Here is a 20,016-nt window from a genome sequence, read left to right as displayed (position 1 = left end):
ACGATTAATCTGCTGTTCTGAATTGCAGTTCACTGGACATTAGACTTTATGATACCCCAACTGTTTGTTTATATATCCTGAAGCCTGAAATGTACCGCTGTCCTTGCCCACGAAAAGGAGTCACCTGTATTTACACGAACTCCTTGTCAGACTGGTTTTTGTTAGTTTCTGCAGCTTCAGCCGCAAGTTCTCACTACCTTTCTGCTTTGGGCAAAGTAAACCAGGGAAAAGGTTCACTCTCTGCATTCTGCAGCTGCTCATGACCCTTGTTCAGGAGCATTATTGAGCACAGAGGCAAAATTCATCAGAATGTGTTTATATACAAAACACACTTAGAATTTGGTATCAAAATAAACTACAAAATACAGCCACCAAGTAAGGCACAAAAACAGACCACAGCATTTTATTCATAAAAATGCATTTCTCAAACGTCTATATCAGCCTGTTCCTTCACACGCACGCTGACTGAAATGGCCAAGCATAAGAGGAATGTTTTTTTTTTTTCCCACTGATTTAACTAGACACAACGTAAATGCAAAACCAAACAAAATATCAAATATTGAGACGTCCGTAAATATACCCCCAAAACTCGCATGGACGCTCGGATACGGGTGAGTCAATCGAGTGGAAATATTAATACAAAACTTGGAAAGATTTTGTTTTTGTAATGTGAATTAACTTTTTGCACCACGGATGCAGATAATTGAAAAACAATTTAAGCGCTTCACTCTGGACAATCTTAAACTTTTATACACAAATAGGCCTGACATTTTAATTAAAATGTCTGGGAAAAAAATTGTCTTACTCCTTGTGTGTAAAACTTGTGTGCTTATACATCATAACACATACATTATTGGGCTGGTAATTCTTGTGTTTTCACAGTACGAAAAATACTAAACACAAAAGTCTTTTGATACGTCATAAAAACAACTGTAGTTTGTAAGTCAAACACAAATTACAAGATACAAAATTTGTATTTTAAAATACAAATTTTAAATGCCCCAGAGTATTGAACTACCTTGTAAATGCTGTTGGAATCGACTTGGGCCTTGACTGCCGCTGCTTTATCTTGGAATGATGGGCCACCTGCACACTGTAATCTGCTTCTCTGTAAGCTTTCCGGTTACTTATTAATATTGAGTTTTCAGAGCACGCGTCCACTTTAATATTAAACAGAGTTTCTAAAATTACTCCCTTTGATCTGGTGGATTATAGATAAGATGTTTTTTTTATGTCATGAACTTTTTGTGCACACGTGGGCAGTGAGATGCATTATCATTATATAAACTGAACTCTGTTGCAGGAATTCAGTGCGCATCTGGTCACTGTTGTGAAAGCTCCGTTCATCCTGGAGTGCCAATAAGCTGTCAGGTCACATCCACAGCCTGCCAGGACATTTTAATGTAATTTGCAATTGGTATTCAACAGTCACATCATTGTTGGATAACCTTGCAGTGTATTCAGGTATTTTCTCTCAAATTTGGAATTAAGGAAAATGTTGAAATATATTTACAGCGTCTAAGCTAAACTGATTTCTGAATGCAAAATGAAAGCTGTGCATTTGGTGATCAGAACGAGCGTTCTCGTTTTGACAAAAGAATTATGGGTACGGAAGGGTGGCCTAGCGCAGTGACATTTGGGGCTTTCAGCGATTATCGAAATAATTCTGAGCAGCGTGCGTAATGCAGTGAGCCATCGGCAATGCCAGAGTCCGTCTGAAAGATGGTGGGCAATGGAAAAATCCTGTGTGTGTGTGTGTGTGTGAGAGAGAGCATTGAAACCGTGGAGATTGAGAAAACGTGGAGAAGTTCTGCCAACAGACTTACAAGTTGGTATCCTATGTAGACCCACCCCTGGATAATTCAGTTCAAAGGAGTCCAGACCAATATTGTTTCAACTAGTTGAATTTAAATACAAAATCAAATACAAATTTCAAAATACAAAATTTGTATTTAAAATACATATTTTAAATGCATGTGTCAAAAAGACTGCCCATCCCTTACAGTAGAGTCCGCAACTGGTTAGTTGAAACAATCTCGGTCTAGACTCTTACTCTCTGAAACTGAACTGCCCACCTCTCCATCGATTTGTCCTTCTGTGTGTTTGTCTTCAGCCTGTATGAACACCCTTCGCCTGGTTATCTGTCGTACAGAAGCCTTAAGTTGAAACTGGTGTGAAACTGCCGCTTCCAGCCATGTGTTTGTTTTCTAAGCCACAGTTTCATCCTATTGTCCTGACTTTGCCGCAGAGTTATCCTGCGGTCGCTGGTGGAATGCGTCGATGGTTGTGGGCTTTCCCACAGTGTCCGCTGACTCGTGCACAGTGATGGTGCTATAATTGGGATTTCCATACCCCCCCCCATGTTTACCATCAATGGAAATCGTGTACCTGTTCTGAAATATTAATTTCAATTTATTTTTATATAGACACTGGTGTCGTGATATATTGCGTCGTCATTTATACCAGAATATGTACTTTTTTCACTTATTCCTCCCATTTTTCCCTGTGAGCTGCACCACTTTGGTCTGACCACATTCCCTACTGGGCCTGAATCTTTTTGCTGCACAAATAGAGACTTGGAGTTTATTTTTGTTCTTTATTTTTGGACAGACCCCTTCTAGGGGGGTCCATCATTGGATGCGTTATTCATAAACTCCTTGGGTGTAACCAAAACGGCACTTTTCCTATGCAGGGCTTTCGCCTGGTACTGAGTATTATTATTATCTGGTATTTGATCAGTTCAAGAGTCAATAAGAGTGGTGTGTATCTCTTCTTAATGCAGGACACTTCGCATGCCCAAGATGGAGGCGAAGACATCATTACTCGATAACATGATAGGGGTTGGGGACATGGTGCTGCTGGAGCCCTTGACTGAAGAATCCTTCATTAACAACCTGAAGAACCGCTTTGAACATGGCGAGATCTACGTAAGTATCCTTGACAAGCTCACGCCTGCAGCCTTGTACGTAGATTGGCTGCTCTGACTGCTGTTCTACCACATGCTTTCCATCTGTCGATCAGCGCTGTATCCTGTCGTCTGCTATCTCTGATGCCCTTTGCCCTTCAGTGCGATGTCTAGAATCTGCCAAGATGCCCGAGGTCCTTTTTCAGTACGTTCGGAATTTACATTCCAAAGGCAGATCAAAAATCGAGGCCAAGACCGGAATGAGCAGATCGATAGAAGCGGTGATGCTTTGGGTGAAACTTTTAACACTCTGTTAGTGACAGATTTTTCTTCTTGTCATAACAACCTTGTTTAGCTTTTTCACACGCGAATCCTAATGTGGCACTTTTGGTTTCTGGTGGTCTGCTTTTCGCAGCTGGTCTAGCGCAGTGTTTCTCAGCCCAGTCCTCGGGGAGCCCCAGGCGGGCCACATGTTTTGCTCCCTCCCAGCTCCCAGGGAGAAAGCAAAAATGTGGACACTGGTTAGTGTCTATATCGTGCTTGGATGCTCTGCAGAACTGAAATGTCATTTAGTGTCTCAGAGCAACTTACCTGGTTAGAATTCCTTGCCTATTCCCTTGAACAATCTTGCGGTCAAGGTTGACGTACTGTAAACTCCCTAAAACAGGTTAACTTAAATGGGAAGTAAGAGAGCAAAAAAGACTGACTTTCAGCGTAATGTGGAGGTTGATGCCCCTGTATGATCTGGTCAATATAGAGTGCAAGTATGTGCTAGACATGTTAACCATGTCTGAAGCTAACTGTGGCTACAGACTGGGTCTAGGCAGTGGAAATTTCTCATGCGTAATTATGGTCGTCCGCAGTGATCTGTCGGCAGTTTTTTTTGCTGATGCAAGCCCTTCACACAGCCATACCGGTGACTTCATGCTCTGAAATACTTTGCATCCCTTCTTTTTCCACTGTCGCAGTGTTTTGGGAAACTGCTGTTCACTGATGTCCACAGTCCACCTGTCTTGTATGTATTTATACTGATTGTACTGGTCAAAGTGGTTACGTTCATTCTCGACAAAATGGCCAGCTGGTTTTACTGTCAAGCCAGGGACCTTATGGAGCAATGGTTGTTGGTTTACGTCCAAGGGTTTTATTGTATAAATGTCCAGATATGTATGCAACTTTGTAACAAACAGGCAATTCAGAAGCATACTAATAATGGTTCTGTACCAGAACATTCCCATTTGTAGCTGCAGCATACGTGTAATTTATAATTTTCTGTGTTGATTTATGTGGACTAGAGAATACCATGTGTCTGATCAGGATGCTTGCTGCGGAAGATCTTTTGTGTGACATTCCTGGTCTCAGCCCTGCTCCATAAACCTTACCGCATTCTGTAATTAAATGCCCCCCTCCCCCAAATTTCCGGTGTACTGTTATAGAGGAATGTTTTGCACTCTTCCCTTTTTGTAATGTTGCTCCTCTGAACGTCTACATTCAGCATCCTTCAAGCACTCTGAAGTCTGTGAATCTGTGTTGGTTAAGGCTTATTCAGTGAGACCCACATTTGAGGCTTCAACTTCTAATATTCGACATCTCACATGGCTGGCTTTGCTATGTAATTAAACCTTTTAACTGGAAGCTCAAGGCTAGACTACCACATGGAAGCACTGAGTCCGGAGCAGGAGACTTGAATACAGCTGTGTAGAGTGGGAGGTTAAAGATGCGTTTACAAGCTTGAACCTTGAGGTTGACTAGTATCTTGTATGCATCAAAGACTGGTGTGCATGGGACTTAAATCTCCTTATTAAAACACCCAGAATCATACAAATGGCCATATGTTTACACCTCATGTTTTGTGGCTCATTTAAATGAATTAATTTGCTTGGTAGTCATGGTGACTTCCAGGTACTGCATTATTCCATTGAGTTCTGAGACCTGGCTGGACCTCACAAGATGAGTCCGAAGAGCCTGCTGACCGATTTCAGGCAGAGATCTGCAGGGTGCACTCTGCCCCTTTGTTACTATGGCTTTTTACACAGTTTGGAGTGTTCAAGAAAGCAGGAATACCAAAAGGGGGAGGTGTGTGTGTGTGTGTGTGTGTGTGTGTGTGTGTGTGTGTGTGTGTGTGTGTGTGTGGGGGGGGGGGGGGGGTCAGATATACGTTACACAGTAGAGACCAAATGTTCCCATAATGTTATTAAAAACCTGGTGTTTTGTGGGGGCTATTTAAGTCCCCACAGAGGCCATCTGAATTTTATAAAAATCTGTAACTACAATCAAAAAACTAAAAAAATGTCAAAAGTCTTGTATTTTGTTTGGTTACTTATGGTTAAGGTTAGGGCTGGGTAGGGGTTAAGGTTGTCATTGTTCAGATTAGAGTTTTGCCCATAGAAATGAATGGAGATTTCCCACAAAGACGTGTGTGTCTGCCTGCATCACACCGGCCAGTTAGCCTGATGGGAAAAGCATGACGAGGGAGGGGTCCACTTACCGCCCTGGCAGCGCTCCCGAAGGTACAAGGCAGATCAGGTTGCTTTTTTGTTACGAAGTGGACACCCCCTCAAAATCCCCATTTTTATTCAGCACCTTTCAGTAGCTTGACTCTTTCATAAAGGTTCTTTCCCTTGCAATGCTTATTATGTGCAGTCTGACAATGTACTGTGGGTGGTGTTGCTATGGAGAAGGTTTGGTTATTGCAGAGAACGTTATCTAATACCTGATTTAATGCAAACAGAGAGGTGCCTCACATTTCTGTAATTCTAGTAAATCTCAGCCGTTTTAAATTGCTATTACCAAAAACGTATGGATATTAGGTTTCTCATGTTTGACCCTAAATTGATCGCTGTCCCAAATGAAATTTATGGAAAATAAAACGCTAAAGGAGAGGTGAGCTAAGTTTTGGTGTATTAACGGTTAATTGAAACGCTTAGCTGTACAGTATATGTTCTGCACACACCAGTGTATTACATAAGCTGTAAGTCATGCTGGATAAAGACGTCAGCTATCAAAAAACTAGCAAATAAAAACACTGGAGCAGATGGTTTGGATATTAATGTGCGTAAGGAATGGACTGAGCAAGCGTGTTAGCCCGGGCACGGCTCGGTCTGATTACACAGTCCTCTATGCGCTATAATCAGGACATCTCTTCCTGGCACGTTATCGGACGCCAGATGGGTTAGGCTAGTTTTAACCAAAATCCATATTTAGATGTTTGTCAAGGGCAGCCTGTCAGACTGGCCCCTAGGGCAGTGATTCTCAAACCACTCTTCAGAAGGTTCATGTTTTTGCTCCAAAATGTGGACTGTAACAGGGGGCTGGGAGGGAGCAAAAACCTGGACCGTCTGGGGGTCCCTGAGGACTGGGTTGGGAAATCTGCCATCGGTATTCCTGGCTCAGATGTCAGAGTTCTCTGCATCTTTTGCTTTTTACTGCTATTTAACCTGCCCCTCCCTGAGTGAATATCCTACATAAACAAATGTGTAGTAAGAAATAGAACCAGTGTATTTTATTTTTATTTTTTTTTATTTTTTCTTTTGCTGCATAGAAATGCATCTAGCTACTAGAGTGTACATTTTACGAACCCTAATGTCGGAGTGAGACCCTCTTTCTCAATCTGGAGGATCACACCATGATATATGTCTAACATGGGCCTCTCCATCTGGCTCCCTACCCAGCGTGAATTCCCAGGATTCCATGAACGTAGTACCTCCTGATATCCCTGGAGTCCAGCCCCCTTACCCCCCCCCCCCCCCCAATGCTTATCAGGAGCACAGAGGTCTTCGTACCAGTGAAATGAAGTGTACATTATTACAGCACTCTACTCAGTCGTGCTACCCTGTGCACTTTTAAGAATTGGCAACACCACAGGGTTGAAATTAAATATGAAATTATATTCCTCTGTGTCTTAGGATGGCAGTTCCTTATTCGGCCCTTGTCGCCTGCAACACCTCTAGATTACGCAGGTTAGCCATGAGCACGGGGCAGGATTCCAGGAATCTTTTTGCATGTTGGACCAAATGCATCCTGCACTGTCTGTAAGGATCTGGTTGACTCAGGAGGTCTTATGTTCACACTGCTATAACCACCGTAACAGACAGTGTGACATTAGATTGTGTGACAGTTTGCTTTGCTGTAGATTTTTGAAGAAGATCTTGCAGAAGGATCTCAAAAATCAGATTTCTAAGTATGTAGTTTTAATGAACTATTTTGACCCAGAACGTTTGTAGCATATTGTGTGTTTTATGTGTGCAAGGGATTTTTTCCAAAAGCCTGGAAGCCCTTTAGATGCTGATCTTTCAAAAAAAGTGTCCATATACACCATGTCACTGAATCTGCTTTCTACTTTGCCAGAAGGTATATGATGTTTTGCCTCTTTCCACCTCTTTGCAGACCTACATCGGCAGCGTGGTCATCTCCTTGAACCCCTATAGACCCCTCCCTATCTACACAGCTGACAAGGTGGAGGAGTACCGGAACAGGAACTTCTATGAGCTCAGTCCACACATGTGAGTTGCAGTCTTTGTAGTCACTCCAACATAGTGTTTAGGCTCTATGTTCTCCTTTAGAGCACCGTTTTCCGATTCAGTCCTTAGGGACCCACAGACGGTTCACGTTTTTGCTCCCTTCCAGCTCCCTGCCAAACTTTTTTTGGTCCTCAAGGACCAGATTGGGAAACGATGCTTTAGAGCAAAATGTCATTGTTTTGCAATTGATAATTTCATTACCACATCCAAAGATCTACTTCGACGTATACCGCTGTTTATACTGTTTGTGTTGAAGTTGGTAACTAATTAGTGAGGAAAACCCAGTTTTATTGGATGATTAAATGGTCATGGTCTTTGTACCGAATGGGATGGGAACAAAACCTATACTGCGTAAATGTCGCTGCTAGCCTGAATCATGAAAGTGTGAGGCAGGCTGACAAAAGGAAACGACTGTAGATCAGGTCTAGATGTCTGTTAACCACCCTGGTGTTCTGTGGTACGATACAAAGGCTTTTGTGAAATGAGTCTCTGACGCATTGGGTTTTGTCGCATTGTCAAAGATGACGAAACTCCCACCAGTAAGCTCAGGGCCTCAGAAAGGACCTCCTGTGCAGGAGAATGGCAGAGAGGGAGGGCTATGAACAAAGAATGGATGTTCTACGGCTCTCTTGCCGCCCTCCCCCGAGGATGAACTGTGGGTCTTGTTGATGCATTAGTCTATCTATTCCTCTGCCAGTGGCCTGCACTCTCTCTAGAGTCCTGCCAGTAGCCTTCTGGCGCTTTTAGGGTGAAACTAAAGGGAGCAGCTGTCTACAAACGCCTTGTAACCTCTCTGGCTCTCTCCCCTCTAGGGCGAGCTGCCATCAGCTTGCTCTCTGCTGGCCCCCCATAAAGGAGAGGGGAGTCGCTGCATGGGGTATGGGCTGTTGCAGAAGGGTTGCCGGTTTTTTCTCGCACAGGGCTGCTTAACGGTCTGCTCCTATGCCTGCCCCACCCTGTTTTATTGTTCTTTGCCTAACACTCTTGCTGCAGAGGTGTGCTCTCCAGATGTGTTCAGCTGCCTTTCAACGGGGACCCGTCTGCCTCGGTCTGGTCCGTGATTTTATTTGAAGCCTGGTCTGTTGCAACGTGTGACTCAGCCCCATGTTCTTGACAGCTCTGCTCCCTGCTCCTTTTCTCTATCGGGCACCGAGCAGAAGCTGTTAGATCACGCAGCTTACCTGCGCCCCTCCCATTTCCATGACCCAGGGCAGCCCGGCAGCTGTTTGTCATCGCAGCCAGCAGGCTTGGTGACTGAATGGGAAAGAACCGATTTGTTGATGGGTCTAGATTTATTATCCTCGTAGGCCACATTCCAGCCGTGCAACGACCTTCTTTGAAACATGGGAAGACAGTCTGTCACACATTATTGTACGGTATTCTTCTTTGGCAAAGAGTACTACATTCAGAAGAAGCTGAGTGGCTCTGCATCTGAGCCATATCCTTGGAGCTCTAGTATTCTGGAACTCGTTGAGGTCTAATTTACTGCAAGTGGAACGGAAGAATAGTGTCTCTCTACCCTTTGTTGGCTGTACATGATCGATACTATAGTTGGTTGTTTTGACCGGTGATGCTTTTGGAGATTAGAAGGTTGGGCTATGTCTTGCTCGGTGGAACTTGTGGAATCTTAAGGAACATTATATTGGGTACTTGTCTACTGAATCCAGGTGAGGAGGCTGGCTGGAATGCCACCTCCTAAATGTCTTGGGGAGACTGTTTGATCTTCAGCTGAAACCACCTGGGTGCACAGACGAGCTTCTGGCTGGGGTAAGAGAGGAACTTTTGTGAGCAAAGCAGAAACGCCACCTCCTCAGATACAAACAGCAGTCCCATTTCCATAGTTAAACAATGCTCCACTCTGAGTTGTATTGTGGTGTACATCTACAGAGGGCTGTGGTTTCCGTATGAAATGCAGTTAGAAGTAGACGACTATGGACAACTGTTTCTGCCAATTAGCAGTTGAATAACAAATTTATCTGCGAATTTGAATTTGTTTTGCCTAACCTGCCAAGCGCCACATAGCTGTGAGAGATGAGGCTGGTGATGTGAAATCTGTAACGGTAGTGAGCACAAACACAAGCCCAGATTTGTCACACATTTTTCAGATCAAGGCAACTTTTGAGATGCAGCATGTACTCTGTGATTAATGATTCTGCAGCTCATTTCAGTATGCCATCAACTCGAGCAGATCATGATCGAGGCATGTGTTAGTATGAGCCTAAGACTGAAAATATGCACAGTGAGGTCATTCTGGCTCAATTCGACAAATGGTTTACGCTCGACCATGTCAGAACTGAACCATCTTGTGGCATTTAGTTTGCCGCTGGGTCAGTATAAAAATCCAACATTTCTCTGGCCTACACTGGGTTGGAATTTCATGATTTTTCCTTGGTTCGCAAAACACCTGGATCGGCCATTTTTGGATTCCTGGATCTTTGCGACAGGAACACCTGGGCATCTGAGAGAAATTGTGGATATACAAGTTTTGACATAATTCCAAATATTATTTATTTAGCTTTTTGCATGTACCCAAATTAAGATGAGAAATTCTGAACATGTCCCTATTCAGTTTTGGGCAGTATTCCAAAGGACATATCTCTGTCAGTATTGTAAATTTGGTCACCAAACCTTTTTGGCAAATTATTCCATATCCTACAACTGCACTTCATTTCTCTCTCTCTAATCTGTCCAGAGGTATGCACTATAGGTCAGAAAACATGAATTTCCATATATGTGTCTTGCTACAGGCCCAGAATCTCAAGGGGTAATAGAAATAGTCATTTTCATTGTGTCATTTTGAAAGTTCCATGTTCCATTTACAACATTCCACAAAAAAACAGAAGAATGGTGACAATAGTTTTACTACCCTTAAGATTCTGGGCCGGTAGCAGGACCACCGATACGGGATGGGGAAAGGTGCTCTGTGGAATAGACTATTTTTACAGGTGTCTGTGATGTTGCAGTTCATCTGTACTTGATTAAAAAGAAGCTAGTTTTGCCAGGATTTACACCTCCAAGAACCACTCACTAACTGGAATTTTACATGTTAAGTTAAAGGATTTTCCTTAGATTTACTGAATTGAGAAATTGATGGTATTTTTTGTTTTTGTTCAGTGGAGGACACACTATGGTTATTGTATAGCAGTTTATGCCAAATTTAATTTTCGCGTAAGAGTATTACTGGCTTTTTCCCTCTTCAGCCAATTTTTCCATCGCTATAAATGTACCAGTATTTTTCGTCATTCTGTTCAAATGTCACTGTCTGGAGGAGTGGACGTCCTGCAGCCATTTAAACATTAACGACAGCGTTTGTTTTGTTGAGAGAGGAGTAGATAAGGAGTCACAAGGAAAACAAATAGCTCGCCGTACAGCTGACTTTGGCTTGTATTTGTTTGCCTGCATGGAGAGTAATTCCTCTTGTTTTAAGGTTAGATCCATCTGTGTGAGAGGCCTAGGTACAGGCCCGTCTGCGCGGGAGGCCTTGGTATAGGCCTGTCTGCCGGGGAGGCCTAGGTACAGGCCTGTCTGCGCGGGAGGCCTATGTACCGAAAACTGGGACTGTCTGCCAGAGTCATGCCACTTTTTAATGAAGGATTGTAATGGTCCAGCAAGGCACACAAGTGTGCACTACTGGAACTAGCCCTTTTTACTATTGAGAATTGATTGGTAGCCATGTGTCATACGACAGATAAGTGTGGATCTGTGTGTAGTCCAAATTGGCAACTTTGGCCTATAGATATTTCGCTATTTCGGCAAACGGTTCTAAAAACAAAAGCCCGACAATCCATTGAAAGTCCAGTTAAGTGCGAAGATACTTACTTATTTTAAGGTACTGGCCTTAAATAAAATATTAATGTTTGTTGTGTTTGTGTGTTTTTTCCCCATCTGTGAATTCTGGGATTTTCCAGCAATGTCATGACCAAAGATCTTGCATTGTTTACAACCAATAAGGAATACTATTGGTTTCTAATAAAAATCTTTAACAGAGCCCCAATTTTAATGCACAATAATAGTGTATCGATATAAACTGTATCGTCTCCTTTTGAAAATTATATCTATATACTGCAGAAATTAGATATACTGCCCCAATCCTAGAGGTATAAAGAAACACTGCTGTACATATGAACTTGCTTTCTGATTGGAGGTATTTGTTCAGTGGTACCTGGACACAGCCATACTGTTTCTGTGGTCTGGTCTTTCTAATGCTGATTACATTGTAAGTTTATGGAATGTTGCCACGGGAGGACCATGTGATGCAGTGGAACATCATGTGTGCAGTAACCATGACGATGCATACAAAATACAGCACAGCAGTTTCTGCTAAAACTATCTGGAAGTGGGTGTCGTGGTATAAATCGCATTCAGTGAACTTGTGCTTTAAACCTGGAATAGGACGACACAGGTTCATATTGGTTTGTCATTTTGAAGTCTTAGATGATCGCTTAAACCCCACTGGACATAGGGTCCAGATGTGTGCCGACCAATCAAGCTGATGTCACATTGGTGTCATTTGGTTAAGAGCTGCCAACACCCATCTGTCATCCCCCACGGCATTGTGGGAAAAACCATTCATGGGGGTGCATTTCAAGATGGTGCATTTCAGTATGTTCCATTTTGTTCCACCCTTTATATCTTGGAAGTTTATACCCTTTACTTCTAGCTGAAGAGCGCAGTTTTGCTTCTACAGCCAAGCCCTGCTTTTAGTTGAGCTTTATAGATGTAAACCATGTTGCTGCATAGCAGGAATTGAACTGAAAACACGATAAACACAGACGTAGGTCATTATCCTGCAACGAGGCTGTCCAAAACAGAAAAGTTGATTTTTAAAAAAAAAAAAAAAAAAAAAAAAAAAAGCTATTCTAAGGTTCAGTTAAATCTAGTACAGTAAATGCAATCTTTATATAATCAGTGATTGACTTTGTTTTAATTCTGGTTTGGAATATTTTTGAATAATTTGATTTTTTTTCCTTTCAGCTTTGTAGGTGGCTTTGTGTTAACACTGGCTATATTTCCATAGTAAAATGGGTGGTTTTTTGTGTAATCTGAGACTGTGTGCCTATAAAGAGATTCTTAATCTTCGGTGTACCCAAAATATTCAGTGGAAATGAGATGGTGCACGAGGCAGGTCTGTCTAAAGACATACTTCCTCCTACTCGCATGAGAAAAGGTTGGCTTCTTTTTCTTTACGACAAATTCCACCCAAGGACTAACCTTCAACACTCCCATAAATAGGTGTCATTGTCCAAAGGACAAGCCTGGTTTATCCATGATTATGGTCATTTTGGTCTCATTTAGGCTTGTTTTTAATTATAGAATCTCTCCTTTTCCGTCTTCTTATGTTGGAGGGAGTTTAGCTATTTAAGCGTCACTGTGCCTATTTGACGGCACCCAGTCAGGTGTTTGAACTAATTTCGAACTAAGGCCTGGACTGATGGGTTAGGTTGCAGTCAGTCTTTCATTGTCGTGAAGTTGGCTTCCACAAAGGGACTATTACAAACATATTAAAATCATTTGAATAAGTCTTGAAATTCAGTGCATCATTGACTCTTAACAATGGACAAAAGTAGCTATACTATATGGAGAGATTTGGTCAAAATGTGAACAATTATCTATCATACTTGTTAAAACTTCAGCTGCTTACCTCCTGAACAGTACTGACGACCACTGAGAGCATGGGGTGCTACACTCTGTTAAAAAGAAACCACTCTATCCTTTAGCCACACCTGCCACGGTGCACTTTAAAGGCCCGGGAGGCTTCTGTTATGAAGAACCACAGCTGAACCCCTATTACTGTTAACTGTAATTGAGTCCAATTGCAGCAGGGACTTATTCAGTCACTTACAGATGATGTCATCTGAGTCCTAATCCCAGTACAGCACTCGAGTAACTAGCTTTGCACCAGGGTCCATGGCAACCAAATAACACGGCTACCAGACCTTGCTGAGTGTCCAATCTTTGATCCAAATTTGAACGAAACTCTCATTTTGCTGATTTATCATGGGAATTTCTCCGCTTTCTTCAGTATTGGCACCAATGGCTGCTTTTTGTTGTATGAATATTGTTTGGTCACAAACCCATCTGCCTCAATGATGACTCCGGGCAGCTGGTTCTTCTCGGAGATCAGGTTACATGTGTCTCTGTACGCAAAAGCACGTTGGGGAAAAATATGCAGATGCTTGTGCATCTTCTGAAAATCGGAGCTAGTGAAGACATTCTCATAAGACCCTTTTTTTACATTTTAAAACACTTAAAATGTACAATTTTCCCTTCTGTGTGATTGTTGGAGTGAGATTCCAATGGTGTTGGGGAAATCTCCACAATGAGTCCAAGGTAATGAGTCCGACCCCAAGTCTCACCTCACCTCAACACTTGAGCTTCAAAGCCCAGGGAACAATGTGTGCTGAACACTGGACCCTGTCCCCAGTGGGAGCTCTTACTCGCGCAAATGGCAGTGAGGTATTTATTCATGTTTTCAAAGGAAAATCAGAGCAATAATGGTGGTAAATGCTGTTGGGGAACAAAACTGTGGAGTGTATTTTGGAAGGACTCCTCCTGATTTGCTGGTTGTTCTTATTCATATGTAAACAACTCGTGTGGTCAGAGGGAGAGCCTCCTTTTGAGACACCAGGTGCTTTCCCACCAATCTTCTAGTTCCTGTTTCCGAGCCCCTGGGCCGTTTCACACTTTTGTGGCTTTCCCACTGTACAACAGGAAATATAACTTTTATGCGAAGTAAGCTTGGGAGGTGTGAAAAGCACGTAGGTTAAACTTCACGCAAATTTCTTGCAGAACTACACCACCACCTCAAAACAATGGAGGATGAAAAATTGTTTATTTGTTAGTTCCTGAGCAGGAGATTGGTCGTGTGGCCTGTACCTACATGACAAATCACGCTTTCAGACACTCACGCAAGAACTCTTGCGGCAAATCTATTCCATTGTAAACTTAAAATTAGCAACATCAAAAGTGATAGGGTACTTTGCAAATCTTACAGCAATTTTACATGGTAATAAAACTGTTACATACAAGTAAATGTGTGTCCATGTGTGTACAGACTTCGAATAAAAAAATCTCACTACAGCCAACTGACCAAAGTTGACAACCTTAGATTTTGTTCAGTTCACCGCTCACTAAACACATGAACACTTTCAAGGAATGGTGCCCATTTAGCACTGGTGCACAAGATTGCAAGGATCTCCAAGTTCAGTACTCCTCATAGATCTCCTCCCACCCTCCTTGGTCATAGCTTCTGTCCTATGTGTTCTCCCAGCCCCTGCTGATCCCGAAAATGCCCATGCTGTTGTCTTTGTTTTGTTTGTTTGGGCTCAGACCACAGCTACTCTGTAGATTTGGCGGTACTGTTTCTTGGGTAGTCAGTCGCCAGACCGAGGTAGATGTTATTAATTGTTGTGGTCTTAATAGCTTGCATTAATGGACCGAACCACCACCTGCCTCTTGGATCAGTGATCACAGGGCTTGTTTGCAATGATTTTGCTGCTAAGACAATGATCTACGTAAGTAGGTGTGACGCGGATGGCTGTAAAATGCCCATCTCTCTGTTGACTAAGACAATAGTCAACCTGTTGACCTTGTTTCAGTCAGGTTGCTGTCTTTTTGCATCAGAATCTAGACTATAAATTAAGTGGTTATTGAAAATGATGGCTTGGATAGACACATTGTGTGGATTTCTGTGAGTGTCCTCCAGTGCTTTCAGGGATATACTTTTATAGCTGGTTATTGAAACCAGTGGATTACAGAACTAAACTCATGCACCGATGAGTTTTTGCTTGAGGATTTAATCAGTGAAATACTAGTACTGATTAATTTTGAGGACTTGGCTCTCTGGGATACCTTTCACCTATTCAAGGTCTGAACAAACAATTTGAACCTTATTTTTATGAATAGCTTCTATAATCATTGACAAACATCAGAATAAGGGATATTGCATAAGTCTATATCACTTCTACCACTTCAATATCTGCTTCTGACCTGTTACCCTGAGTACAAAGAGTTTTATTACAGAAATGAAAGGTTTCGTTTTAATAAGAATTATTCAAAATAAAGAAAACAAAGTCCTGTGCAAACAGAGGGATCACGAGTCCATAAAACCGATAGCAGTAAATACTCAATGGCTCTTTTCCCTTTGAATCACAGTGCAATCGGATAGCAAACAGCAGGTTATTTTCTGTTTTGCAAGTACAATGTGCTGCTTCTATGAGGAATTTAAGCCCACAGACCTTCCACTGCTGGCTGGGTTTAAGTAATCATCATGCTAACTGATAATTCCCTGCCGTGTAACTTCAGGTTTTCCGTGTTCTGTGCAGTTTACCACCCAAGATGCATAAATCAGTCCTGGCAGATGCACGTGTCTAGAAGCACATGATGCTAATAAGTGATAAACACAACTTCTGTCAGTACCCCAGTTTTAAGCGGTTAGTTCTTAAGAATGATAAACCAGATTAGCTTCCTTTATCAGACTGCAGCGAGATTAATATTCTGCTGATAAGTGTAAAGCCTGGGTCAATGTAAAGAAAAAACTGTAATAAAATGTTGGAAAACTTGTTGGGGCTTGTTGCATCATAAGTGCTATATCATCTGTTGGCAGCAGTAATTGATCATATTTCACAGCTGAAATGTGCTGATTCCTCCAGTTTTCATAAATTTTACTGGTAAGAACTTAAGTGAGCAGTAAACGTCTATGGACATCATTACCCTGGCTTCTTCAGAGCAAATGAAATAAGCTCCCTGGGCATAGCCTTCCTAATTTAATTAATTACTAATCACCATAATTGTGAATCATTTCTTCCCCTTATAAAATTCTACTGCTTCTAGTTTGGTGTGTGTGTGTGTGTGTGTGTGTGGACATTAAATCCATCTTGTTGAGGGAAAATTTAGTGAACTTGTCCAGTAGCAGCTTATGCTGCAAACCTGAGAGGAAGTGTGAGGATGTTCTCATAATATGAGCTTAATTTGCTTAAAAATGGGAGTAAATCCTCCCAGTTTTAGTGCTTTGCCATGACGGGCTTCTGTTACAGTAAAATGAGTGACAGCACCGCTAACTGCTAAAGTGAGCTTGTGTGACTGCATGTGTGTGTGACTGTGTGTGTGGCTGGGAGGGCAGCCAGGTTCCCGTCCGCACGCCTGCCTTACTCTTAACATTTAAATGGGCCACAGTTCTTCGCTTCCTGTGGCTACTCCGCGGTCTGCTCTTTCCTGCTGGCGACGGATCTCCAAGGCTGATCTCAGATTAGCCTTCCCAGGCTGGATCCTCAGCCAAATCCATACTGTGCACGAGAGGTAAAGCTGATCCCGGATAAGTGCTCCGTAATTCCTCATTCGTCTATTAATACATGGGCACCAGGCAGCTGTAGTAGAGTAAAGCTGAATAAGATCTAAGTGCCTTGATATAAGACAGATGCGGAACTGGGGAAGTTTTCCAGAGCTACGTGAACAAAAGTCAGTTTGGCTTGCGCTACACAGGAAGTGACAACAGTCGTGTCTGGGGGCTTTGGTCAGGGCCAGAAGGAAACTGCACCTGGAATTCTCATAAAGATTACATGGAATTCTCTGTGATGTAATGGCCAGACAATACTATTATAATATCGCATGCATCCCATTCTTCTGGACATCTGTGGGGGGGAAGCTTGTCACCTTTGAGGTCAGGGCTTTGGTTCTTTTGTTTAAAATCTGAGATGTCAAACCCCAACAAGACTCATGTTTATTTAAAGGATTGTCTTCTATAATATCTTGAAACCTGTAGTTTATCTTGGAAATGCTGTGGGGACGTGCTACTTATTTCTTTACGGATTTGTCCACATCTGTTTTGACATCCAGTCACCCTGGAAGCATCCTGCTGTCAGTTTTCCACACCATGTTTAGAGAGCCTGAATCACCCCTGTGGTTGTCCGTCTCCTGCCAATCATTTCTCCCAAGATGCAATTTTGACCTGGCATTTACAGCACAGCTTAAAGATAGAACTCAAGGAAAATAATGATGGTGTTTTCCTTTATGGGACCTTGAATGAAGGGTTTTAATCTCAATTGTGCATGAAGGTGAATATTCACGGGAGCTCTGGCTTCCACTAAGGCTTCCAGAGCAGAGATGACCCTACATCGAAGTTGTATGAACCGTTCGGCTTCTGTCAACTGTAAGGGCTCCCCGTTGGCTTTGACCGTAGCCGAAGACTGAGCTTGTGAGGAGCGGAAGAGCACGTCCCCAGGTGAACTGTAACGCACATGAAGAGGAAAACGACTTCCTTGGGGGAGCCGTGGAACGCGTAAAAAGGAAGCGCGTCCCCAAAAGGGTAGATGGCGCACACTGTCCCGACCATCCTGCTGTTCTGCTGGGAGGAACTCGGAGGCTATTTTCTGCACTGTGCCTCTCGCAGTTGTGGTTTTGGGCCCGCCGTCACATACAGGAAGTAGAAATTACAGCCCAGGGCCGCTGCTAACCAGCCTATCACAGCGCACATGGCAGGACGCCTATATTTATCCTTGGCGTCTTTGCAAAGCAGGTTGGGATGTGGAGGAGCGTGCTGGTGCGCTGCCCACTCTCGCGTACGTGCCAGTCACATGGCGACGTCCTCACTAGCAGCTCCGCTGGTTTCTTGGGGGGGGGGGAATGTAAGCTGTCTTGGGGCCCTTTTAGTCTGGTCAGTCTTATTAGCCTTGGCCTGTTAGCCCCCAAGATTGTATGCAGGCTTGACCTGGCAGATGTTCCCAATTTCTTTGTTCCCTCGCGATTTAATCTCCCTCTTAAAGGGATTAGTTCAAAATCTTCACAGATGTGTGCAAAATCACTCTTCTCTGCCTTTACAATGGCGGCGCTGGTTTTGAGAAATATAACCAAAGATTGACGTGGGTGCTTGTCAGTTTGTGCGAGTAGAAATGCGTCCGCTGCACTAGTACCCCTCATGAACCCGCGTTTCTCGCGTGAGCCCTGGCAGAACCTCAGGTACGCCACTATCATAAGGGGTGTTTCTCTGTCAGGCAGATGAGACGCCTAGGCAACCATGGTGTGGCCCAGAGGACCAGCCAGTTATCCTGACCATCACTGTCCCATCAGCCTTTTCCAATCTACACCCTAATGCCGCCAAGGCTTGCCTCGGTTTTCGGTGGCATCATCTCTGGCTGCTTGCCACCCCCTAACACGGCGGCCCGGACCTGAGCTGTTTGGGTGAGAAGCACCAGCCGCCACTGCCTCCCTGCGAGCGCTTCCGTCCTTTCGGCCCACGTGACGGGCCATTAGCGCGCCTCCACGGAGCGGACATGGAGCTGTTAAACAGCATGCGGCACTAGCTCTACAGGCCGAGCTCTTATTAATGCTCTCTCTGGAAAAATTCCTGGCTGATGGAATGTAGGACAAGGAAGAGGGCAAACAAAACCCCCACCATCTTGTCTGGAACTGCTGCTAATTTGGTGCTTTTTTGAAGAGGGAGGGGCGTTGGACAGGAGACTGGCTCTTTTATGTGGTGCTTTTTTGGAGGGGGGGGTCTCCTTTTATTCCCCAAAGATGTAGTAAGATATTCCTTGATGGGACTCTTCATTATCAACCCGATCGTGTGACCGGTTGCCTGAAACTTTTCTGCTTTGTATTTAAATTGATCTCTACAGTGGATATTAATTCCGGGTTGGTTGGAAGGTGTTTGCTGTAATTGGTTTAAAATTTTCCTCATGTTAGGACCTATTTTTAAATTTCAGGGAGCCAGACCAGATGATATAGTACAGCTTTCTTCCTGTATTGTAGTAATTTTCAAATGATTAAAAGAAGAATCATAGGCAGCTGTAGGAATGTAACTCGCGTTTCCAGAATATTTGGCTCCTATTATATAACAAATTACATCCGGATGTGCAACATACCTCTTTTTAAAATATTTTAGTTAGTGACATGTCATTGTTTTTTTGTGTGTGTAATAGTTCCCAGGGTTTTGTGCATCCTGCAGGCGATATGTGTGATATACACATACCAGTAATGTACAAATATATATTATATTATAGTACAATTTAAACTGCACAAACCGAGGCATATCATCCTTGCAGCGTTTTAATGTATTTGCATGTTGCCTAGTTTTATTGGGTTGTCCAAAATGTATTAAAATTAGAAAATGTCTTTAATTTAACCTAAAAGCGCGCACTACTGTCGCTTTTGCTCTGCATTGTGAGCCGGCTGGAACCGCTCTCTGGCTGGAATGCGTTGCTGGAATAGCATGTGAATGGCGACAGGTCGTTCGTGAAATGCACCGTGTCCCATGTATGTACGTTTTGAACTGAGCTTGTAAAATTTAACTTCAGAACCTTCCTCAAAGGGTACAGCAGCCCGTCTTCTCTTTAAAACAGCGCCACCTACTGTTGAAAATGGGCTGATGCGGCCGCTTCAGTGTTCGTGTCCACGGTCTGATTTGGGAGATGTTTTGAAGCCTGCTCACCACAATCGTCCCCCCCCCCCCCCCCCCCACTCTGTTTTTCAGCTACGCCTTAGCAGATGAAGCTTACCGATCCCTGAGGGACCAGGATAAAGACCAGTGCATCCTCATCACTGGGGAAAGCGGTGCTGGGAAAACTGGTATGTATTTCTGCTCCTTGCATGGTTCAGTGT

General features: G+C 43.2%; 1 protein-coding gene across 4 annotated transcripts in view; it reads left to right on the top strand.

Moving 5' to 3' along the window:
• myo1b (myosin IB) overlaps nucleotides 1-20,016 on the top strand; it is a 56,993-nt gene that overhangs the window by 8,021 nt on the left and 28,956 nt on the right. For all 4 annotated transcript variants that reach the window (XM_048978351.1, XM_048978349.1, XM_048978353.1 and 1 more), the window contains exons 2-4: nucleotides 2,783-2,927; nucleotides 7,289-7,404; nucleotides 19,889-19,983. In XM_048978351.1, coding sequence (XP_048834308.1) covers nucleotides 2,793-2,927; nucleotides 7,289-7,404; nucleotides 19,889-19,983 — 346 coding nt within the window. In that variant the 5' untranslated portion in view covers nucleotides 2,783-2,792. The remainder of the gene's footprint in view (nucleotides 1-2,782; nucleotides 2,928-7,288; nucleotides 7,405-19,888; nucleotides 19,984-20,016) is intronic.

Source organism: Brienomyrus brachyistius, chromosome 16 (assembly GCF_023856365.1).
Source record: "Brienomyrus brachyistius isolate T26 chromosome 16, BBRACH_0.4, whole genome shotgun sequence".
In the NCBI taxonomy this organism is placed as follows: Eukaryota; Metazoa; Chordata; class Actinopteri; order Osteoglossiformes; family Mormyridae; genus Brienomyrus; species Brienomyrus brachyistius.
Note: the sequence above shows the minus strand (reverse complement) of the source record. Positions and strands in the feature narration are given on the sequence as shown.